This window comes from Saxophila tyrrhenica, assembly GCF_035928015.1.
Source record: "Saxophila tyrrhenica strain CCFEE 5935 chromosome Unknown scaffold_1, whole genome shotgun sequence".
NCBI classification, from domain to species: Eukaryota; Fungi; Ascomycota; class Dothideomycetes; order Mycosphaerellales; family Extremaceae; genus Saxophila; species Saxophila tyrrhenica.
In genome coordinates, this window is record NW_027041733.1 from 2063293 (window position 1) to 2086716 (window position 23424).

General features: G+C 55.8%; 11 protein-coding genes across 11 annotated transcripts; 4 read left to right on the forward strand and 7 right to left on the reverse strand.

Moving 5' to 3' along the window:
* Positions 1–54: 54 nt before the first annotated feature.
* LTR77_000899 (uncharacterized protein) lies at positions 55–599 on the reverse strand (the record flags this gene model as incomplete). Its single annotated transcript, XM_064798163.1, has 2 exons — positions 55–362; positions 545–599. The coding sequence occupies 2 exons, from the start codon at positions 597–599 to the stop codon at positions 55–57; spliced, it is 363 nt and encodes a 120-aa protein (XP_064664397.1).
* A 1118-nt stretch (positions 600–1717) lies between these two features.
* LTR77_000900 (uncharacterized protein) lies at positions 1718–2755 on the reverse strand (the record flags this gene model as incomplete). Its single annotated transcript, XM_064798164.1, has 1 exon — positions 1718–2755. The coding sequence occupies one exon, from the start codon at positions 2753–2755 to the stop codon at positions 1718–1720; it is 1038 nt and encodes a 345-aa protein (XP_064664398.1).
* A 324-nt stretch (positions 2756–3079) lies between these two features.
* Positions 3080–3592, reverse strand: LTR77_000901 (uncharacterized protein; the record flags this gene model as incomplete). The annotated part of the gene is made up of 2 exons (XM_064798165.1): positions 3080–3310; positions 3371–3592. 2 exons carry the CDS (start codon positions 3590–3592, stop codon positions 3080–3082), a joined length of 453 nt encoding a protein of 150 aa, XP_064664399.1.
* Positions 3593–4114: 522 nt separating this feature from the next.
* On the reverse strand, positions 4115–4837 carry OMA1_1 (metalloendopeptidase; the record flags this gene model as incomplete). The annotated part of the gene is made up of 1 exon (XM_064798166.1): positions 4115–4837. The coding sequence occupies one exon, from the start codon at positions 4835–4837 to the stop codon at positions 4115–4117; it is 723 nt and encodes a 240-aa protein (XP_064664400.1).
* Positions 4838–6745: 1908 nt separating this feature from the next.
* LTR77_000903 (uncharacterized protein) lies at positions 6746–8177 on the reverse strand (the record flags this gene model as incomplete). The annotated part of the gene is made up of 3 exons (XM_064798167.1): positions 6746–7210; positions 7263–7841; positions 8031–8177. The coding sequence occupies 3 exons, from the start codon at positions 8175–8177 to the stop codon at positions 6746–6748; spliced, it is 1191 nt and encodes a 396-aa protein (XP_064664401.1).
* Positions 8178–8749: 572 nt separating this feature from the next.
* LTR77_000904 (uncharacterized protein) lies at positions 8750–9265 on the reverse strand (the record flags this gene model as incomplete). The annotated part of the gene is made up of 2 exons (XM_064798168.1): positions 8750–9192; positions 9253–9265. 2 exons carry the CDS (start codon positions 9263–9265, stop codon positions 8750–8752), a joined length of 456 nt encoding a protein of 151 aa, XP_064664402.1.
* A 523-nt stretch (positions 9266–9788) lies between these two features.
* On the forward strand, positions 9789–11135 carry LTR77_000905 (uncharacterized protein; the record flags this gene model as incomplete). Its single annotated transcript, XM_064798169.1, has 1 exon — positions 9789–11135. The coding sequence occupies one exon, from the start codon at positions 9789–9791 to the stop codon at positions 11133–11135; it is 1347 nt and encodes a 448-aa protein (XP_064664403.1).
* A 1590-nt stretch (positions 11136–12725) lies between these two features.
* On the forward strand, positions 12726–14249 carry LTR77_000906 (uncharacterized protein; the record flags this gene model as incomplete). Its single annotated transcript, XM_064798170.1, has 2 exons — positions 12726–13939; positions 14075–14249. 2 exons carry the CDS (start codon positions 12726–12728, stop codon positions 14247–14249), a joined length of 1389 nt encoding a protein of 462 aa, XP_064664404.1.
* A 431-nt stretch (positions 14250–14680) lies between these two features.
* Positions 14681–15545, forward strand: LTR77_000907 (uncharacterized protein; the record flags this gene model as incomplete). The annotated part of the gene is made up of 2 exons (XM_064798171.1): positions 14681–14960; positions 14986–15545. 2 exons carry the CDS (start codon positions 14681–14683, stop codon positions 15543–15545), a joined length of 840 nt encoding a protein of 279 aa, XP_064664405.1.
* Positions 15546–15773: 228 nt separating this feature from the next.
* LTR77_000908 (uncharacterized protein) lies at positions 15774–17498 on the reverse strand (the record flags this gene model as incomplete). Its single annotated transcript, XM_064798172.1, has 3 exons — positions 15774–16868; positions 16937–17058; positions 17108–17498. 3 exons carry the CDS (start codon positions 17496–17498, stop codon positions 15774–15776), a joined length of 1608 nt encoding a protein of 535 aa, XP_064664406.1.
* A 2489-nt stretch (positions 17499–19987) lies between these two features.
* LTR77_000909 (uncharacterized protein) lies at positions 19988–23243 on the forward strand (the record flags this gene model as incomplete). Its single annotated transcript, XM_064798173.1, has 4 exons — positions 19988–20284; positions 20339–21008; positions 21061–21466; positions 21518–23243. 4 exons carry the CDS (start codon positions 19988–19990, stop codon positions 23241–23243), a joined length of 3099 nt encoding a protein of 1032 aa, XP_064664407.1.
* Between the last annotated feature and the right edge of the window lie 181 nt (positions 23244–23424).

Consider the following 23424-nt stretch of genomic DNA (forward strand, 5'->3'; position numbering starts at 1 on the left):
CAATGCTACTTCCTTATGGACTATCGGATTGTAGTCCACTGAAAGGGATGGCGGCTACAGTGCCACGCCGATGATCGAGCCGTGGATCTTAAGGAGGTCGATGGCCGTCTGCATGGAAGCTGGTACTCCTGCGCATTCGAACACGATGGACGAGCCGGCCCCATTCGTAAGCTTGCGCACTTCACCCAAGACATCCTTCTCCCTTGGATCGAAGGCACATGAGGCGCCGAACTCCAGCGCTTTGCGCCTTCTGGTCTCGCTGATGTCGCTGGCATATATGCTCTCAACGCCACGCGCTCTGAGAAGTTGGATGACTGCAAGGCCGATGGCACCGCATCCCAATACTGCAGCTGTCTGATCGGCTGAGGGAGGTGAAATGTGCTGATTGATCGCATGTTCGCTCACGGCGAACGGCTCACACAAGGCAGCGACGTCCAAACCGATGCGGTCAGGGATCTTGTATAATCACTTCTCCTCGCACACGATTCGTTCGGCCAGTGCGCCGCCTCAACCATGCTGGCCCACGTTAGCTGGCGTGACGCACATTTGCTGGTTGCCACTCCGGAAGGGCTCGCATTTGCCGCATGAGATGGTGCCATGGATGACCACTCTGTCCCCGATTATCACACGATCGACTGCGGATCCCGCTTCAACAACGACGCCGCTGAACTCGTGACCATGCGTGAGAGGTACACATTCGCCAGTCAATGGGTGTGGTTTGTCCGGGTACTCATGAGGGCCATGAACATGTTGGTGAAGATCAGTCCCTCAGATTCCGCAGAAAGCCAGGGCGACAATTGCTTCGTGGGAGCGGCACTGTGGCTCAGGAACAGTGTCCAGACGGATGTCCTGCTTTCCGTAGTAGCGGACAGCGCGCATCTTGCTGTATTGAATGACCTTTGATCGAACGCAAGCAACGCCGTTTTGGATCTCGAAGCTGCGAAGACAGTAGTGATGGAAACGAAAGCGCCACGTACTCGATCGAGTGTTTAAGTATTACAGCTCCTTACTCAGCCGCAGTGGGTTATGCAAGGAGGTCCTGCTCAAGATCCCAGCCAGCCAACCTGTTGTACGGAGTGTCTTTCGTCGCGGAGTCGGCGTTCAACAAATTGGTTGCACCGTAGTTGCAAAGGAATTCGGACTACTCCGTGAAGGTGCCTTTTAACCATCTTTGGGCTGACTTGTGTCCTGACACTGTACTGATAATTGCCAGGCGTTGCCTGGGAGAGCATTCGAGACATCCACATCTGCTACTTTCGCTCAAATACACCCAACCTGTCTTCACTACTGACGAGCCTTTGCTTAGTATATCTACGAAGCAGGGGACGGTGCTGAGTTGACCGTGAAGGTGCCGCCGGATGCATTGGACTTGAAATATTGCAGAAGGCGTCAACATGTCCATCATTTTGCTGTGGAGATACAGCCCCTTCGGCAGGTAGGTTTCAAGGAATTTGTTAGCACGAGAGTAGCGATTCATTTACGTCTCTTCTTGCCGGTAACATAAGACGCAGACAAGGTCCTCGTAATCCTCTTCCAAGGAGCTGCCATGAGGCAGGAGGAGAAGCGCGTTCACAACGCTTCAAGAGGGAAAGCATTGTCAAGAATTGCGGCATCTGCGAAACAACTCGTGCCGTTCAACAGTTGCCTCTCCGTGGGCGAAGAGAAAGCTGCACTGCGGTCGTTCAGTCACAAAGTCGGAAGACTGGTACCTGTATCCTCAATCAACCGCTTTGATCTTAAAATTCATCCTCGGATAGTGGAGTCTCAGCTTCCCATTTGACTTTCCTGGCACTCCCGTCTCAATGACCACTTCATCCTTCGTCAAGCCGATCAATGTACCAACGTCTTGGTGAGTGAAGCCGAAGTCTACGGGAGAGACGCTGACCTCTTGTCCCTTCGATAGCCCAAGCACGTCGTCGTCGTCGAAAGCGAGGACATCAGGCTCCTCGAGTCCACCGCCTAGGATCCTCTTCACGACATCGTCTTCCTTCTCTTGCCCTTCATCTATCGCACCCGCGCCGGAGTTGAGGCTCTCCGCCCTTTCACAGGCCTTTCGGAACCGCTGCACCCACTCATGGATCCTCGGGAACTCGTCTTTGTTCAGCATCCGCTTCAGATCCGCCGTCGAATCATCAGATTCACCCCCCATATCCCCAGCCATATTCACCGCCCAATCGTACACCCACGCCACATGCACCTCCGCTAACCCTGGTCTCGATCCATTGAAGATCCACTCCCGTCCATCACCCAGAATCTTCTCCATCATACCAAAATACAACCGCAGCTGGCTGAGACTCCAGCTACGGTTCTCAATCAACGCGTCTCTCGAAAACATCCCGCCTGATCCATCGGAGCGGTCTTTCATCCAGACCTTATCATTCACCAACGGAGCGGACATCGGGATGCACCCAGCCGTCCGAACAAATGGTCCAGCATCGATCACGAACTCCTCTAGTATGTCTTCCAACCCCTGCTCGAAAGTATCATTTGAACCTAGCTTACCTTCGGGATACAAAGTCTCCAGTTTCCGTAGCATAAGCCGCGTGTCGATGTAGACGTCCCGTCCGATGGCCATGATGGGAATGCGGCGGTAGTTGATGCCCAGTCGTTCCTGGAGAATGGGACGAGGCATGTTGGGCGGCACTCTGATCTGCGAGAATGAGAGTCCACGGAGGTTCAGATATCGAACCGTTCGCCGTCCGAATACCGACTCTGGGTAGTTGAAGAGGATGATCTCACTGCTGGTTTGAGACATCGTGATGGAATGGTTGGACTTGGAACTTTGATGGCTTGAGCGTCGTGTGTTTTGTCTATATACCTTCTGTCCCGAGGGTCGGTATCGTAAGGCGCTGCCGGTTCCCTGTCAGTACTACTACAGGTCAAAAGGCAGACGAGGTACCTTAGACCTTGGTAGACTTCAAAGCGGGGTTTCAATGCTCGGACGAATGCGGACCCGTGCTGCGTTGAGCGTCAGAAAGATCGATGTTGTATATTGAGTTGTTGAGCGGAATCGCATGAGATGGAGTATCAAGCTAAGCATATCTTACATACCGCAACATCTGGTAGAACAGATCGCCGCTCACGCCTTCCCTTCCTGCTCCCTCGCCTTCGCCAACCTCGCCATCATGTCCTTCGTCGCCGCACTATCCAACATCTCGTCAATGCGTACAATCTTCGTGCCATGATCATCGAAGGTGAAGAACCAGGTGTACTCGTTGTGAAAGGGTCCTACGACGGATATCGCATCCATGATGGAGTAGATCACGACTCGTTTCTCCTCTGGAGCAACGACGACGTCGTGGATGGTCATCTTTGAGTCAAGTCGTCAGTCCTAAAAGTGATCGAGTATGAAGGGGAAAGGTTGGCCTACCGTTGCGTCCCCAATCTTACCCACCATATGCTTGAAGTGGGCCGTCCAGTCATCGTTGGATTTAGGTGGTAGGTTCAATGATTTCGGTAGCATAGCGTGCATGCATTCTGGTGCTCTGGCCGCCATTGCTGCTTCGAGCGTCTTCTCCGACCAGTCGCCGTTAAAAGACATCACGAGGGCTTCGGCGGCGGTCCGCATTGTGGTTGCCTTCTCTGATGCCATGTCGAGGGTGGTCGGTTAAGCAGCTATCCTTCAATGTCTCGATAAACTCCAATGGACGGACCTTATCAAACGTGAAGTCCTGGTGTTGGTTTCATCCAGCTGTTTAATAATGCACAGCCGCCAAGCTGGTCTCCACATGAAATCCGTTAAGTCCGACTGTGGATGGAGATCGGGTCGTACAGAGCTCCAGGACCGAATTGAAGGAATGATGGCGTGGTATAAAACCCATCCAGACCATGAGTGTGCACAGGAAAGCGTTTCCAATGGGCGGCAATGCTGGGCACCGGGTTCAGGCCAGCATACTGGCCCGGTCTATGACCTCCAGGATGCACAATCATGCGTAACTCTTCTCATTCAGACCGCAACGCCCTCGCTGCAAGTAATAATACGACCAGAAGTCTTCATCTAAACTCAACGTCAGCTACTGGCATGGACTGCTTGGGCTCGGACCGTCTCACCGGAAATCCCAGCATCGACTCTCTTCCTCCTCGCCTCCGACAACCACACATGAAACTGCTCCAATCAATTATGATGGCCAGGATGCGTACTCTTATAACTCACACCAGTCCCTGCTTCCTGCTCCTCCATCCTCCGCCAGCAGTCCAGCGCAGCGGAAGGGTCGTAGCCAGCCTCGGCCATAAGGAGCATACCAATGTAATCCGCTTCTGCCTCCTGCGTGCGTGAGTTGGGATATCGAAAGGCCACGTTCACTGCTAGCGCCACCAGATCTGGATCCAGACCGCTGGCGACGCAGCTGATAACGTACAGTGGCAACCATAGGAGGAAGCGGGAGAGACTTTCCATCCCATGTCGGCAGATGGTGTGCGCTATTTCATGGCCCAGGATGGAGGCCAGCTCGTCGTCCGAGGTGCAAAAGTCAAGTAGGCCGGTGTAGACGAACACTTTACCTCCAGGCAGAGCAAAAGCGTTCGTTGTGTCGGGGTCGTCGATCACATGCAGCTCCCACTCTGTGTCAGACAGTCCAGCGGCAGGAAGCAAGTGGTCAAAGATTCTCTGAACAGCAACATGCTCCTTTGAGGTTCTCGGCAAAATGGAGTCCCCCCTGGCTTCCACAGTCTCGAGATGTACGCGTTCCGCAAATTGGTTCTCATGAAATTCCGATACCGTGTTAAAGCGCCATCGGTATGTGACAGGCACTCTCTCGAGGTTGTAGAGATAGTACAGCCCGAACAGCCCAGCGACGCCTGCGATGTGGAAGTAGAACAGTGGGTCTTTGAACCACATCCGGGCCGTGTTCCACGAAGCCAGGAGTTGGCGGTGATTGACCGGACGATATCCGCGACGCTGCTGCCATCTGGCATGGCTGAGCGTGTCCAAGATGGTAGGTCGAGAGCACGATAGCCTGCCACCCGTACTCTGCCGTGTGCAGATCCGGCGTCGGCTCCAGCGGTCGTCCGACAAGGACGGTGGTGTTGGCCTTCTTAGAAACGCTCTGTGGTGTTGGCCTTCTTAGAAACGCTCTGTGGTGTGGATATCGGAACGGAACTCGAGCTGGTGAGCAAAGCGAGCGTTGGAAAGCTCGTGCAAACAACATTGTGTTCAGTCCATCACAGCTCTTCGGCTTGAAGACTGTCTATGATCCTCCCTGTCCATGATGGCCACTTTCTGATTCTGAAGGACGGAGTCATCGCCACGAGAAGCAGATGAGTCGATAATCAAAACAGTAGCGAGCTGAAGTTGTCGCCGAGCTCAGCCCAGCCGCTCCGTCTCCCTTGCTCGGCCGTACTCGGTCTGTCATCCAGGCGTCGTGCGCGGGACATTCCTACCTCCAAGCGTTGTAGATGCCGTATGTCTTGATAATCCTTTGCCCACAAGGTCGGGTCGTTTGCCTGATTCATGTTTAATGTGGTGTCTACTTCCACGTCCACCAAACCTCCCTCCTTCCTTCCTCGGCAACTCCCAAACTCTAACTCAGTTCAACGTCGATCAGCTGCAATGCGGAGAATAGCTTTCAACATGCGCGACAACTCCTCGGACTCAGGACTAGGATACCCCAAAAAGCCAACATCTCGTGGTCCCTAAATACGCACTTGACAACGGACAGGAACGAACCAACAAGCCCAACTCCCATCCCGCAGCGAGACTCCCTTCCCCCAAGACACCCACAATGCCCCCCCTCCACCTCCTACTAATCCGCCACGGCCAAACCCAAGACAACACCACCCTAACCCTCCAAGGCTGGCGCGACACCTCCCTCACCGCCGCCGGCCACCGCGAAGCCTCTTTCTTATCCTCCAAACTCACATCCCGCCACATCAACTCTGTCTACCACTCCCCATTAATAAGGATAACGCAAACGATCGCTCCGATACTGGAAACGCACCCGGGTGTTGAGACCGTGACGCCGGATCTGGATTTACGAGGCCAAGGGCTGGGGGAGTTAGAGGGAGGGAGTTATGATCAAGTCGATATGTCGAACCCGCGCTCCGCGGACCCAGAGCCGGGGGTAGAGAGATTTGATGATTTTGTTGCGAGGCTGAAGCGGTGTTTCGGGCGGATCATTGGGCGGGAAGCGCAGCTCGCTTCCCAAGGTGGTTCTGAAGGGAGGGTTGTATTAGTCGGCACGCACGGCGTAGCAATAACCTCCATCTTCAAAACCCTCGAGAGCACAACCAACTGCGCGGGCTTCAACCCCGTGCTCGCGGAGCGCGGGCCAGAGGCTTGGGAGGTGCGGTGGACGGATAGCGATGATGTTGCTGAGCTCATCGTTCAAGATCCGGAGGGTTTGCCGGTGAGTGGGGACGGGACGGTGGACTGGGAAAGGATAGAGGGGAAATCGTTCTTGATCGAGCGGTGGGGGAAGAAGGAGAAAAGGGTGGATCAGGGGTAGGAGATGAAAAGGTGGTTCGCTCATGCTAGGTAACAGTAAGGTAGGAGAATGCATCGCTTCTTTCGCTATCCCCAAAAGATTCCTGCCTGCAGCATGAAAAGGTCCCCTCGCTCGTCCCAGGCAAGGATTGGTAGTACATGAAGTCTCTTCCCTTCTCGGTTCTCGTTCGCATCATTCTGTCCATACCACGTTAAGCGCACATCAGGTGTGCAATGTTCCAGGGTATCGAAGCTGGGCCAAACATATGCAAAATTCTGCAATGCTCACTCAGCTTACTCGTCGTACCGCTTCTCCACCGAAATCTATGCCAACAACGGCTCCTGCTCTTCCTTGTTGACATCAGAGCTCACGGGCTGCTCGGTCGGCCCGTCAGTCTGCGGGACAGAAGTCGGCGCGCTCGGGAAGTCCTCCTTCTTGACCTCAGTGCTGCCAGGTGCCTTGTCCGCGGTCTCTTGGTTCACGTATCCCTTGTCGACAGCGCTCTGCTTCGCCTGGCCAACCATCTCAGACGCGCGAGCACCATAAGTCTTGAAAGCGCTGGAGCTGGCCTCAACCGCCTTGTTGGTCTGCTGGGAAGCGATTTCGCGGAGCTGCTCGGTCTGCTTGCTGACGATGGTCTGGGCGTTGGAGACGTGGTGGTCGATCAGCTCCTGGTTCTGGAGGTAGGCGAGCGGGACGAAGTAGGCGAGGGTGGTGAAGAGGAGGGCGAGGCCCCAGGCTGGGGTGATCTTGACCAGGAAGTAGGTGATGAGCGCGGTTGTGAAGGCCTGGGAAATGTTAGCATGGCCGAAAAAGGTTCAGATGTATATCAAAACATACGCCAATGGTCACGTAGACGTTCTCGGCAAAGACAATCCTCTGGAACTCGATAACGAAGAAGTTGGCCAGCTCGACGAGATCCTCCATCACGCTTTCCAGCGTCTCGCGTGGAACCGTGTAGTACCGTCTCGGCCGCATCTTGGTAGCGAAGCCTTCACTAAAGATCATCTTGCCAGCCAACTCCGCCGCCGCCATCACGCCAAGAATCATGTAGGAGAGCTTCAATCCATAGCGGACGAGCGGGACGTAGCGGGTAGCAAAGATGAAGAGGACGATGGCGGCGTAGGAGATGCCGGTGGCACGCGGATTCTCCCACGAGAGCAGGTTGTAGAAGAGGGAGTGGTAGTGTGTCAAGTTCTGGCCCGTCACTGTCTGGGTGTTGGGCGTCTGGCGGGCCGAGGCGAGGTTGGAGAACTCGTTGCTGGTCTTGTCGGCTTCGGTGCGGGCTTTGTCGGCCATCGGGCCGGAGGAGAGGGACTGGTAGGTCTGGGAGTTCTTGACGCTGTCCATGCCTTGCTGTGCCGCTGTGGAGGGGTGGATGTTAGGATGGCTTGGTGGAGGTGAGGATGATGGGTATGACTGCGGAAGAGAATGTCAGCACGTGGCAGTGGGGAGCAAAGAGCAAGAAGTAGAAGAGAGGGAGGTGTGTTAGGCATCTGCATTCAGGTCTTCACACGTAGCAGGAGCAGGTGATTGCATGTCTCTGCCAGCTGTCGCTCCCCTGCGGCGCCCGTCCACGTAGCAACCGCCAAAGAGGTGTAGACGTACCTTACTGTTCATCGCGCTGTTCTTCGCGTTCTCCATCGAGCCCATGGCGGAGCCGTTGGTGCTGGTGTTTGTGTTGCCGTTGCTGCCCTCATAGGGGTTGAGGTTGGGATATTGGGATTGGGCGGGCGTGACGTTTGGCTCGTCCATTGCGGCGGTGGTGATAGGGACTTATGGGTCTCTGTGTAGGGTCGACAGTGCGGTGAAGATGTTGGTCGTGTGCGAGATTTCCCAAAATGTGGTGATAAGGGGAGAGAAGAAGGTGGTGCAAGTTTGTTGGCGAAACAAGGAACAAAATCCTTGTTTTGCCGCTACGTCACGCTGGTCCAAGCCGCATTTTCACATGTTCTACATTCACTGTGTTTGAATTAAGACCTCTCTATCTGTAACGCGTCGCCTATGTTTCTTCTTGGTGCACCATCCAAACGTTTCCAACTTCATGTCTTCCCATGTGGCTACATTCCCATGTGACAGTGTGCGGGCAAAGTTCCTTTCATGTGACAGTGGCGCCCAAAGCTTGTTTCGCAAGTCTCCAGCCGAAGCTCCATCTGGTTTTAATACCATTTTATAACGCAACACACGCGTTGAGCCTGAGCGATCGTGGATGTCTACATGCGGTAAGAAGGCGATTCCAGAGTGGCCTGAGACAGAACGCTCGTCAAAGTCACCAATATGCAAAAGACACGGGTTGAGACTCATGGTTTCAGACGAGCCTACAGGAACTACCTACTGCCATCCAGATCCCGCTCCACCAACGCCTCCGAGTCAAATTGGCGATGATACCACTCCTCCACCTCCTCAATCAGCCCATCCTCCTCCCTCATCACAAGATCAACCGCAGCGTAAAACTCAAACTTCCTCCCCGAAGCCTTCATGGACGGGAGATCGTTCGTGAAAGTCCCAACGTTTTTGGTCCTAATACTATGCTTCGTTCTTCCGTTGCCGAGATCAATGGCCGGCCATGTTTCTAGGACGATGATCTGGAAGTCCGGGTGTGCGGTTCGCCAGAGGTCGAAGTGCTGCTTTAGCCCGCCGTGGCCGCGACGGATGAAGCCGAAGGCGTAGTCGGTGTAGGTTGCTGTTGGGGTGTAGATGCTTGTCCAGACGGAGGGGGAGGTTTGGGACCAGGCGGATGCCCAGGTCTCGCAGGGGTGGGTGGTGGATGCTGGGGGGAGGTGAGTCTGTCGACACGCGATCACAGTATTCACACGGGGCTGGCACGTACGCTGAGATGCCATCTCTTCGATTGCTTTTGCGAATGGTTGATTGCGAATTGGGGAAGAGATACGTTCGTAGGGAGGAGAGCAGCAAGCGACCTTAAGTACCCAATTTACCTCGTGAAAGCGAGACTTACCTTTCTTACCTCGCTATCGTTTCGCACGAGACTACTGTCCACGGCTGGAGATCAGTTAGCGAAAGGGAGCGAGCGGGAGTGGTCCATATTTTGTACGCAGCTCTGGGCTGACTCAACAACCTGATCTCACCTCATCCGCGCCAGAAGCTGCAAGCGCGGAATCTCCACCGCCAGCTTCATCTCTTCTTGCCTCGACGCTCGAATATTACTATACTTCCTATGCCGAGCTCAATTTAGGCAAGTGGGAGGTACTATGCGGTGTGATGCCTGCGATAAAAGATGCAGACGTCTTCTCGCTTACAGCAACACCTCTGAGCTGAAAGCAATCTTGCACTTGGAAATCTGACAGCCATGCCACCGACTTTCGACTTACTCCAGCGGACAATGCTTGCAATCCACCTCGCACCATGAGACATACCAAGCGACCTCGAAGGCCTTCCCGAAAGATTCGTTCTCCCCTTCGAGCCAGACAACATGCTGCGCCAACACCACATCCTCCCGTCCTCTACCACCCGCCAGTATCCTCGCAAGACCTGCTCTGCGCGGCAGCAATTGACCACTTGGAGAGTCTCAGCCTAACCGAGTCCTGGTTCTCGACCCTACCATCCCACATCGGACACTCGCCCACTCTGGATGCCGCCACGCGCGCCTTCATCAGCGCTAACCGCTTCTTGCTGAACAGCCGCGACGCCTCTCTAGCCGTATGCCTGCGCGACTACGTCCGCGCGATCGAGAGCCAGCGAAACCTCACCTCAAGCCCAACCGGCCGGCTCTCAGACGAGGCGCTCTTATCCTGCGCTCTGCTCGGCCACTTTGAGCGCACCATGGGGCAGAGATCCGGACCCGGTGCGCGGACGCAGACGATGCAGCAGACGCTCATGCACTTGTCCGCGATGCAGAAGATGCTGCTGTCCCGTCTGAACTCTTTCAAGACTCACGAGCTGGATTACAGGCTCGTGTCTGGCCACTACATGCTCCTGCTCGAAGCACCCATAGCCACCGGCAAACCCTCCGCGTTCGAGCGCCTGGCAAATCCCGACCCACGAACCATAGCAAAAGAAGCCAACGTCTCCGCCGCAACACGCCTCCGTCGCCTAGCGTTCGAGCTCATGCTACACACCCCCCGCCTCATCGCCGACGTCCGCGCAGCCAAAGCCGGCCTCATGTCAGACACGGAGCTCCAACGACTCCACCAACGAGCCCAGTCCCTCCTCTCCCTCAAAGACGACGCCTCGGAAACCACACTGCTCCACCGCGTCTCCGTCCGCCCGAGCAACGCCGACGCCACCGGCCTGACGCCCTTTTCCTTCGTCTTCCCCACCCTCGTCGACTTCGACGCCGGCTTCAACTACTGGCACGCTCGCATCCTCGTCCTTCGCGCGTGCTGGCTGCTCGACATCCCCTCTGCGAGGGCGTCCATGCTCGCCGAAGGCCGGCGCGCCGCGACCAACATCCTCATGTCCTGGCAAGCGGGCTGCTCGCTCTTCCACCGCATTCGCCTGCTGCACGCTGCGGTGCCGGTGTGGGGGAGTATATCGGATTTCGGCGTCAAGGTCTGTGAGACGATTGATGTGCGGCAGCGGCTTCTGGAGAGGGTGAATAACCTGTACCGCGGGATTGTGGGGGAGACGGACATGGAGAGGTTGGATATGATGTCGGGGGTTTATGCAGGGGAGCCTTTGCAGGGGCCGGTGGTGGGACTGTATCGGCAGTTCTGGGCGGTGGATGAGGGAGTTCGCAGAGAAGAGGGTTGATGAGGCTGTCTCCGTTAATGCATCTCGCGGCGACCAACGGGGGTCCCGGTGTTAAGCAGGCATGCTACCGCACGTTGCTGGAGAAAGCGTAAGGCGATGGGACAAGCTTCGAAGAACAAACAACACATGAGCTTCGCATCGGCTCGCAGGGTTTCAGCAAATTCGTTCTCACCCGGCTACTCTTCTCGGTCTCAGGAGAAATCGAGAGACCAGCAAAAGCGAACCAAAAACGCCTTACCTCGAAATCTCAGGCGCCAGCCTCTACCACGACATCATCAGCGCTGGTCCCATCTTGCTCTAGATCCCAGGCGCAAGCGAGAGCGTTGATGTCCGCACACCGTCGTCCAGGCGCCTAGAATCCCGCCATGCACGGATGTAGGCCATACTGCTCTCGCTCCCCAACGTACCTACCTACCTCTGGCCCGAACTTCCAAACAGCTCAGTGCCTCGCCCGCTCCCACCTCGCTGGTGTCCAAGACTACGCCCACGGCGTAGAGACAAACGCCGACGACGTAGCCGCACTGCTCGGGCACGCCTCGCCTTCGGACGCAAGAGTAGTGGTAGGCCACAGCTTCGGTACCTACCTCGTTGCCATCGAGACACTTGATCGGCATTCAGACCTGGTGCACAGAATGGCTGACTATGAAGTTGAGGCTGGAAGTGGAGGTGGTGGGCGGAGATCACTTTGGGGCCGTCACCTCTGCGCAGGCGTGACCGGAGAGGAGGGGGTGGCTGGGGTGCCGGACTCCCAAAGGTGAGACAGAATCGCAGTGAGGCTGTCAAGACTTCTGGGGTATGGGGGTTTCACACTTGTTCAAGCTCCCAATGTCGTGCTGGGGGTTGGCGGAGATGGCGGGCAGTCTTGCCGTAGCGGCGGTTACAGCGAGAACATCATCTTTCCCAGGTGGCTATCGTCGCCGCTTCCGCCTTATTGCCATCTGGAGCACAGTGCTATGATACTTCACACTCATCGAGGTGGCGACGCCTGGTCAGTATTCGAGATGGTGTGGTCGAGACGTTGGGAAGGCGTCGTGTGCTTTCGTGAAGATGGAAGACTATTTTTAGATATTCGCCGCCGAGATTCGCCTTGCCAGATCTTAGCGACTTCTGGAAGCGCCAGGGGTGCATTTTGCCCTGCGTTGTGATCTATCGAATATCTCGTACATGCACATGATCAAGTTTGTCGATGCCAGTACTGCATTTAGCAGCAGGTTATGTCTAGAACAGAGCGAGAACAGGCAGTCGGGGCGGCAGAAAAGGTCCATGTGGTTGGTGGATGACGACTCACGCTAACGTCCTGGCCGTTTGGCGCGGCAGGGCGGCAGGGCGGCAGGCACAGGCAGGGCAGGGCTTGGTGGGACACAGATCGTTCAACACTCCCAAACGCCGAGGAGCTGCATGCAGGTGAATACCTAAGTCATCATCTCCTGCTCCTGTTTCTTCTTCACCTATCTATTTCTTCACATTCAGTCGCTACATCAGAAACAACCCCCAAAATCAAAGAGGATAGACATCCAGCCACCTGCTTGCCTCGCCACGCCACGCCCTTCCCCGCCTTCGATCCCGCCACCACTCCCGCCTTCCGCCAAAATGTCGGGACGGGGCAGATATTACAGCCAGCAGTACTCCAAGCTCGACGACGACCCCTCCACCTGGTCCTCCAACATCGACGCCGACGCCGTCCCAGAGCCATACGATCCTACAGACTCTTCGCGAGACCACCCCGACGCCATGCCGCTCGAACCTTACCCGCACTACCAAGCCGACTACAACAACCCCCTGAATCGATACAGCGAGCAACTACCATCATCGCACGAGAACAGCCCGACAAGAGGTCCAGCGCCCACAAGACCCACCTTCTCCCACAGCCGCGCAACCTCATACCAACCCGAATACGAGCGCGGCCGACCAACATCCTACCAACCTGAATATGAAGACTTCGAAGCCCTCAAAACACGCTCGGCACGCCCAGCGAAACCCGCCCGCACTTGGCCCTGGACAAACTGGAGCCGCAAGCGCAAGTGGATAATCTTCGGCTCTGCTGCCGGCGGCTTGATCCTCCTCATCATCATCATCGCCGTTGCCGTTGCTTTGACCTCAGGCTCCGACTTCAAATACACCCCCCGCTACGACCAAGTCACCAACGCCGAAGCCTTCAACCTCGGCGGCGCCACCCGCAACAGCGTCAACAACACCCAAGACGGCGTCGGCCCCGGCGCGGACACATACACCTACTACCAAGGCGACGAATCAAACTTCCCCGACGCCAGCAAATGGGTGAGCTTCGAGGACATGTGGACCGCCAACCTCCCCAACATGCAGACCTCCTGCTCCGCCCTCGACATCGGCTCCGACAACACCGACGAAGACAACCAATACATCTACGAAGCCATCCAGTCCCGCGCCAACGCCTCGCTCGTCGACCACCGCTTCATCCTGGCAACCATCATGCAAGAGTCCGCCGGCTGCGTGCGCGTCGGGCACACCACGTCCTCTGGCGGCGTCACAAACCCCGGGATAATGCAGTCGCACAAAGGCCAGAATTTCGACTCTTCCAGTCCTCGCTTGTCTATTTTGCAAATGGTGCAAGACGGCACGCAGGGAACCGAGCATGGTGATGGGCTGGTGCAGAATCTGGATCTCTACAGTTCGCCGTATAAAGCGGCGCGCGGGTACAATAGCGGATATATTCCTAAGAGTGGTGATTTGAGCGAGGCGGCCGGGGCGACGGCGTGTTATGTGAGCGATATTGCGAATCGGTTGACGGGGTGGACGAATGCTAAGAGTACTTGTCCCGGGGATGAGTGAGGAATATGGTAGAGTGGATGATGGGATAGGAAGTGAGAGATGGTGGTTGAGACCACTGATACCTGGCTTGCGAGCTGAGGGACTGCGAAGAAGGCAGAGTTTGGTTGTCTGAGCACACTGGTGCACTCCAGGAAACAGCCGAGAGGGCATCAATGGCTCCTCATGGGCGATGGAGAAGTCTCGGCGCCGTTCGCAATGATCTTCGAGAGAGACGAGCATGCAGGATGCCACGACCTCGTTCTCGATGGCGAAGACCGAAATGATGCTCAAGTATCACATGAGATGAGGTTTGAGATCGAGAGATGAGGTCGCGATAGAGTGTGATGGCCTGAGACCCGAAGAATGGAAGGCATGAGAAATGCAAGGGGACGTTACCATGATCATGGCTTGGATAATGTACATTTACATAGAGCTGTGAACGATAGTCGAAACCAATAACCAAGAATCATCCTCCATACTGACCATCTGATCGATATCCAGTGTGAGCGATGAAACCGTCCATCGGACAGACTCAAGCTCCGAACACATGACAAGACAGTGGAAAGAGCGAACCACAGCTCCCCGATGCGGAAGGAAGGCTTGACAGAGCTCCACAAGCTGCGTGAGGTCATTGCGTTTCGAATTATCAATGCTCCATCTCACGACTTCAACGCAACACCAACCATAAAGAACAAGCCCAAGCCCAGTCAACCGATCATCCAAACCCCGAGCGCAACAACATCGAACATCCAACCATCATGGCCACCACCGCCCGCGCCGCCACCACAAACGGCACCCTCACCTCCACCCACGCCACCGGCACCTCCAACGGCACCGTCCCCCCGAAAATCACGCTGTACACCAACCACCGCTGCCCGTTCGCACATCGTGCCCACATCGTTCTGGCGGAGCTGGATCTCCCGTTCGAAGAAGTGATCATCGACCTCGACACCCCCCGCCCACAATGGTACCTCGACATCAATCCACGAGGCAAGTCCCCCATCCATCCCTTTCATCTCATTGAAAACAAAGCTAACCGTAAAGCGTGCTCTTCAAGGTCTAGTCCCAAGCATCAAATACCAAATCCCAGGCCTCATGGACTCCCCCGCCATCATCACCGAATCCGCCATCGTCGCGCAATTCCTCGCCGACGCTTTTCCCTCGCCTCTCCTGCCGTCTTCCCACGAAGACCCCCTGGCGCCGTTGAGGAGGGCGCGGATAGGTTTCTTCACCGACACCTGGAACGCTAAACTCTCGAGCTTCCAGATGAGCGCGATGAAAGCGCCGGCTTCTGAGAAGCAGGGGGTTGTGGACGACTGGGTCGCGGCTATCGAAAAAGAAATCGAGCCCTTACTCGCTGATGCTGGTCCGTTTTTTGGCGGGAGCAAGGAGTTAACCTTGGCAGAAGCGATCGTGGCGCCCTTTTTGGTGAGGATGTATGCGTTTGCTGATGATGTGTATATTCCGAAGTCGTTGGGGGAGAAGTTGGATGGGTTGCCGAATTTTGGGAAGTGGAGTCAGGCGGTAATGGGGAAGGAGAGTGTGATGGGGATTTGGGAGGGAGAGAAGTTTAAGCAGGCTTTTGCGAAGAAGTATGGGGGGAGTATCGTTACGATGAAGTGAGCCAGTGCTGATGAGTGGGAGGGGACGGAGTAGTTAGAGACGAGCAAGAGGAGATGAGAAGACTCGGACTCATGATCTGGATGTTACGGAGGCTGCATATGCACTCTACGAAGCCAACCCCAACTCCCGCACCACCCATTCATCCTTCTCTCCCAAAGCCTGAACAAGACGCATCACCACCAACTCCACCGACCAGTAATACCATCGCCCCCCACCATGCATGCCCAATCATTCACACCTCCCTCCCTTCTCTACCACCCCCTCATTCGTCCTCACTACCCCATCCGGCCCCCTCGCCAACCCAGCATCCTGATAATGCAGATTCAGCAACCACTGCGCCGCCCTCGCGTCCTCCGCTGTGAATCGCTTCGACTTGCCCCCCTTCTTCCTCTCCATCTCAGGCGGCGCCCTTCCCATCTCCGGCGGCGCAGACGAAGCCTCAGTTTCTGAACGGCCGAGCTGGTACCGTGCGCGTTTCTTGGAGGGCGGAGGAGGGGATATATCTATGTCGTCGCTCTCGCTTTCGCTTTGGGAGATGTCGGCATCGGAAGTCGTGTGGTCGTCCGACGGGTACGTTGTGTGCGTGTCGGCTTTGCCTTTGCCTTTACTTCTGTGGGTCGAGTGCGAGCGGCGTCGCTTGTTGGAGTGCTGCGTATTGTGCGCGGCGTTGTATGCTGCACCCGCAACGCCCTCAGCAGGCCTCCACGAAGCATACCGCGGCTGTGCCAACAGCGCATCCGCCAACGATGCCACGGGCGTATTATGCGGCGGCTCAGGCAGGGAAGAGGAGGCGTACGGGCGATTCACGCTCGTCCAGCCGGAGCTGGTGATGGCGTGCTCACGGAAGGCGGACTTGGGCGAGATGCCGGGGGAGTCGGCGAGGGGGGTGGTGAGACGGTAGGAGGAGGTTTGTGAGGAGGAAGAGTCGAAGGGAGAGCCGGGTTTGAAAGGCGGTTTGAGGGAGCGGGGGCGGAGGGCTTTGGGAGCGGGTGTGCTGCGTGGGGCTGCTGTGGCGGTGTTGTTGCGAGTTGAGGTGGGAGATGGTTTCCAGGCTTCGACCTCCAGCGTAGCGCAGCGGACGATTTCCTGGGAGATTTTGAATTTGCCGAAGTTGGGGTCGCTTGGGGGTAGACACTCGCGGATGAAGCTGGGGCCGAAGATGTGCACGAGTGGCCAGCGGATGTGCCAGCAGAAGGTGAGGCAGATGGCGCGGGCGCATTGGTAGGGGAGCCAGTAGCCTTGGGCTGTGAGGGCGCCGCCGGTGATGGAGTGGGAGAGCTCTTTGACGCCGGCGTTGGTGGAGAGGGCTTTGGCTGGAGTGGTCTGAGGAAGGGAAGTCAGTCAGGCAACGCTGATGAAGGAGAAGAAGTTTGACTTGAGTGCTGGCTTACCTTGGAGTACTTGCACGCTTTGAAAAACGGCGTGATGCGTACAAGTCCGTTCTCGTAATCCCACATGACAGTGTACGGCTTGCCATCACCTTCGTCAGGAAGTTGGAAGCTGTATTCGAATACTGCCTCCACTGTCAGCACTGTACAAGAAGGAAATGCGAAGCAGCTTACCATTGAACCCATCTCTCCCCGTCTTCTCCCCAAAGCCCTTCTTGTCGCTCGAGTATGGAATGTGCTTGGTCACATCGCTGATACAGCCAGATCCGTCCTTGGTAGCGGTCTTCATTTTGAACAGCTTGTGCTTGCGGTAGAGCTCGTCTTGGTCGGCTCGGGAGAGGCAGATTGGTCGTTCGTGGATCTCGAAAGCCGGGTAGTTGACCGAGGCTGTGCCGGTGTTGCTGATGGGCAATGTGCTGGTAGTGGCATGTTCCTGTGCCTTGGCAGCGGAGGATGCTGCTGTGGTGACTGATTGAGGCGTGGGGAATGCTTTCGACTCTGTCGTGGTGTAGGCAGGAGTGAGGGGTGGACTGGGACTGGCGTCGTTGGTGGAGGTATGGGCCATCGCTGTTGGGTTGAGCAACGACTGTATCTTCATCATGCTGGAAGACGTCGCTGGCTTGTACTCCGAAGGCGTGACGCTGTCTGCTCGTAGGGAGAAAGAAGGCTCCGATGAGTGTCGACAATGAGAAGACATTGCAACAGAGACTGCGAAAGGGGAGGAGCTGGCTGACAGCAAAGGCTTGATCGAATCGACGAGCGGTGAACACAAGTCCAAGACGAGACCGGGGCCTTATACTGCAGCCAGGGCTGCCGTCATGCACCAAGCCTGTAGCTCAACGAGACATTGGATGTGCTTTCCTTCGACAAGCAGCGCAAAGCCGATGCAGGCACAGCGGTGACAAAGACGCAGCCTGCAATGTCTCGCTAACGCATCAACGAACATGAATGCGAGGCTGGAGCAGACAAGAAGCACGCTACTTACCTGAACGTCGGGACGCGGAGGAACTGGTTTGGCTGTCCATGAACCGCTTTGCTCAAGCGCTGTTCCGGGGATGTGGGTGAGAAGTTCGCGGTGTAAGACAAAGTACTGATGCGGGAGCGCGCCTCGCATCACTGTAGCGACTAGGCTGTGTCGTTTGTTCGTGGCCCAGGCACGGTGGTTGGGATCTCCCATATGCTACAGCAAGCAGGACACAGGACAATGAGAGATGAAGTTCGTTGTCTGCACGGCAACTCGGGAGCGTGGTCCGACCTCTGATCAAACAGCATCCGAATGATGATGGAAAGGTAAACGGTGGGCACTTAGAAGGCAGGTCGTCCGATGGTATGCATGGATCCGTTGCATTTTGGAATGGCGCTCAGCGGTCCAGTGAGAAGACGTGCAAAATTTCTCCTGCAAAACCATTCGCCCAAAGTGGTTCCTGACGTTCGATGCGGCACGATTTGATCCAAGATGGGGTGAGTAACGTGGCCGGGTTGCGAACCAGGCTGTCGGATAACCAAAGCCACATACACTTTCTGTCCCACGCTACTCCAGGTTTGAAGACGAAGTTAAGCAAACCGAGGACTGTGGCAGTGATTTGACCCGTATTTGGAATTTGGCCTGTTGGCAAAAATAGCACCGTTGCTGTCGCTGTCAGAGCACGAGAATATCTCAGAGTTGGTATCGTGCCAGACAAGACTGCTCAAGCTCACGAGTTTGCCAGGTTCTTCGCTTCCTAAGCCACGCCGAGGACGTTCATCGGATGTTCGCAGCGTTCAATGCGGCCTCCCGATAACCGAGCCATGACTTGCAGCCTCCCGTGAGCCGAACTCTAGTTACAGCGTATGGCTCCCACGGGTAAAGATTTGAAATGTCCGGCTGTCACCGCGAGAGGACTCGACGAAACTGCGGCAAAGTCGCTCTGGTTACAGCCAGCTTGACTGATGGCAGTGCAGCCATTGATGTTTCGAACATCCAATACAGATGTTGAATGCATAACCGTACAGGGGTCGCACGGGTGGTTGTCACCGCCCATATGCGTTCCTCACAAGTTCGTTGCTTTCATTTCGAAGAACAAAGAGAATCCTGGGCGCTAGAACTAGTCTTGCCTCGAGCGCTGGACCTGGGAGGCCTGCAGACCGCAATCTCGACCGAGTGCTGCAGCGCTGCGGGTACATCAGACCGCCTCTGCTGGATACAACTTGTGTTCGAGGGAATCTCGGGTGCTTCGTCATGGGTGGTGTTGGAGAGGTGAGGTTGATGTAGCACGTTGTAGTAGTGACATATCCTAGGGCGGTGGCACTCTCCGCGGGTACGACCGACCTGTCAAAGCCTTCGACGCTGCTTCGTAGAGCCGTGTTCCTGCAAGACGGGGAGTGAAACCTCGTGCAGACAGAGATGGTGGTGAGACCGAGGGTCGTTCATGACGCTGCCTGGCGGGTTAACGAAGCCCATGCTATTGACTGGCCCGGTCAGGAGCCCTGAAACGTCTTGAAATCATTCGGTGGGTGTCTTCGTCCACGGTGTAGAGAAGAAGGCCAAGACTGTGTCGCGATGAGGAGCGGAGCGGCGTCGAAGGTGTTTGCTCGCTTGCTCTTTCCTCGAAAGGTCAAAAGGCGTTAGCATGAGTGAATGTTGACACGTGACTTGGAGAATCCGTCCGAAGTCGCAACTTCTCTGACCACGACACAACAACACTCAACTTCCTACAAGCTGCACTACTGTGCGTGATCAGCAATATTCATATGAGTCTCAGCAAGTTCTCTTCCAAATACCATGCCATTCATCAGATGCCCCACGATCCCGAGGACGAGCCGACTCTGCTCGCTGACATTGGTCCGATTACGGAAGCATGTACATTTGTAGGGCGTGAGACGCTAGTACTCGCACGGTGAGAACAGCTGAGGTGACTCCATCCAGGCCTCAACCTCGTCCAGGAGAATGTAAGTGCTAGAGCAATCTCGTCCTCTACATCCCACTCTCACGCCCTTCCACTTCTTCTTCGTCTCATCTTCACGCCCATCTACAAGTGGCAGCGACGGTGGGGTGACTCCACGACGCCCTAAGCCATGCCTACCATCAACGAGGAGTACGAGGCCTTCATCCCGCCCCTAGCCGACTTCAGCGAGCTGCTTGAGCTTCCTGACAATGCTTTCACTGCTTCTGGTGATCTTCTAAGCGGACTCTCGTCGACGGCAGAGCCCAGCAGTGTTGAGTACGCGATCCTTGAGCGAGCCATAGGCGCAGATGTTGATCCTGATCCCAGCTATTCTCCTGACGACCAGCTCGGCAACTGGAACCTTCCTGGACCTGCCAATGACCAGTATGTCAGCCTCGAAGAGCCCGATTATGCCAAGTTCGAGAACGTAAGTCTGCTTTTCAGGAACAGCGTCACTGGCGGCTACTGACTCCTACGGCAGTGGATCCCCCAGTTCATTCGACCAACGAAGCCATGTGATTACTGCGGACCGAGACGCCTCAACTGTTACATCACCCGTGGCGAGACATGCTGTACCCCATGTCACTCTTTGTTTCGCGAATGCAGCCTCACCAATACCAGGACTCTGGAGGGCATGAACGCTGCCACTGGCCACCTTCTTGACACCTTACATGTTGTCGACGAGGACATTGCAAAGGAGCAAGGCACCCTGACTGGCATCAAGCCACTCAAATCTAAGACTGGCTTCACCTCACTGCCATCAGTACGTTCCGACGATGCTCCTGGCAGCTCCAAAAGGAACGGTATCCGCTTTCCGCGCCACGCTGTGAAGGTCTTGCGGGACTGGCTGGACGCACATCAGGACAATCCTTATCCTACAGAGAAGGAGAAGGCCGAGCTTGAGAAAAGGACTGAGCTGAGTTCTTCGCAAATTGCCAACTGGCTTGCGAATGCCCGGCGGAGGCGGAAAGTGACAGAGAAAGCTCGCAAGCCGATGTCGTCTCCGAGCCTGAAGCCTACCACGCCAGCTATTGACATACCAGCTCAAGACAAGCCATGGGATGAGCTCAATCCGCTCGAAAGATGGAAGAACAGCCCACCTGAGCATGACCCTGCTTCCATCACAGATATTGCCAATGCCGTGGCGAACAGTAAGCTGCTTAGTCCCGTGAACAACTGATCTCGTTTCTGACCGCTCAACAGGTGACCTTCCAGTCGACCAGGTGTCAACATCGCCATCTAGCGCAGGAAGACGCCATAAGCGTTCGAGCGCTGGCTCTGGCTTCTCGAACAGTCGTGCACCCTCCACAACTTCTTTCGAGACCGGTCAGACATCTTCAAAGTCTGCCTCAACGAGTGCAGCATGGTCGCAACAGTCTTCACAATCACGTGGGTCCTTTGGTTCCTTCAGCTCAGGGCTTGCTGGCAAGAAAGACCGTCGTAGGCGGCGGCGACCAGCACAGAGTACTTTGCGGAACCCAGCAGAAGAGAAGAAGCGCATCTTCCAATGCACCTTCTGTACGGACACGTTCAAGTCGAAGTACGACTGGACCCGCCACGAGAAGTCTTTGCACCTTTCGTTGGAGAAGTGGATATGTGCGCCGCTTGGGTAAGTTCTGTTGTTGTCCAGCGACTTGCCTTGTATTGACGGTGCCCACAGACCAGTTATTGCCGATCCCACTACTGGAGTGAAGACCTGCGTTTACTGCGAAGAACAAGATCCGAGCGACGAACACGTCGAGACCCACAACCACCGCCAATGCGAAGAGAAAGGTCTTGATGCCCGGACTTTCTACCGGAAAGACCACCTGCGACAACATCTTCGACTCATGCACAGCTGTGCGATGATACCATGCATGGATAACTGGAAGTCAACAGCAGTCAACATCAACAGCCGCTGTGGTTTCTGCGGCAAGAGATTCACGAACTGGAATGAGCGAGTGGACCATCTGACGGCACATTTTAAAGCTGGCGCACGCATGGGTGAATGGAAGGGCTGCAGAGGGCTCGATCCTGCTGTGGCGGCACAAGTCACGAATGCGATGCCGCCATATCTGATTGGCGTAGAATCTACCTCCCCCAACCCCTTCAGCGCCACGGATCGTGGCACGTGGAGAGAAGATCTGCCACGCCTTGAGGACGGTCAGTATGCACTGGACTTTGGTAATCTCTATTATGAAGAAATTGGACCGTCTCAGAAACAGGAGAAGATCACCGGTCTACCTGCGAAGAGTACTTGCTGGGAGATCTTGACTGTGCGGCTCGGTCAGTACGCAAACGAGATGGCAGAGAAGGGCATCGTCCTCACAGATGAGATGCTACAAGTCCGGGCGAGGTACATCCTCTACGAATCCAACGATACCTGGAATCAGACAGCGGCCGACAATCCTGAGTGGCTTGACTTGTTCAAGAAAGCGCATGGACTGGACTTCATCCCTGGCAAAGTGGGGGCGCCAGGGCAGAACGTCCCTGAAGATCTGGAGACGTACCAGGATCTTGGTCTACGCATTCCTTTCCAAGTGCAGTTGAAGACATACAACGCCGCCGCCGCTCGACATCGGGAAGAGACGAAGAGGGAGCGGGATGTCTGGGCCATCCTCTCCAAGGAGGGTGTGCTCCACGACCCCAAGACTGGAAAGTGCACACACATTGAGTGCGAAGACAACATCTTCGATTCCCACACTGCTCCCTGCGACGGCGCGAACAAGAATACATGGCGTTGGTGCACATACCAGCTCCCACCATCAGAAGCACGCAAGGTTGCCGCACTGGTTTGGCCTTCGAGGGTCGACGACGACGTCTCGCAGCAACGTGCGAAGAACCTCGCTCGTGGCCTGAATGCCCTATCTCATGTCTGCGCAGAGGGCGAGTGTCCGCCAGCAGTAACAGATTCGCAACGTGACGACTACCACCCGCGCCACCGCTACGAACTGCCTAAAGAGCGCGCGCAGCGCTTCGCCACCACCACAGGGCCGTGGGAGCACAGTGGTCTCATGCCACCGACCATCTCGACTGCCGAGCTGGCCAATACGCCCAACACCACCTCGACGGGTGCTATGATGGAGTTCTTGGGCGGTGAGATCGGGCAGCATTTGCCGTTCAGTGCTGATCCCGAAACTGCGCTTATCCCGATCAACAATGACTTCGACTGGGCGATGCCGACGACGGAAGCGGAGGAAGCGGCGATTAATCGGGATATCGACCGCCTGATAGCTGAGACCTCGGGGGGTCAACAGCAGCCGGCGATGACGGGGATGGAGTTTCCGGCCATGACGGGGCCTGATACGACTGCCATGCCTGACTTCAACTTTGATATGGATATGGACTTTGATGGGGTGTTCGATATGCCTATGGACGACACGTTTGGGCCTATGGGAGGGTCTTGAGAGGGGAGAGGGGTTGTGGGAATGGCGTTAGGTTCAAAAGCTTGGAGCTGGTTTCAATCGAGAAGCGACTTCGTTTGAAGGACACGTCTGACGGCTTCTAATGAACGGAGATGATACGCATAGATCATATAATACTCGCACACACTCTGAACATTATATATTCTATCCGATGCAACCCCAC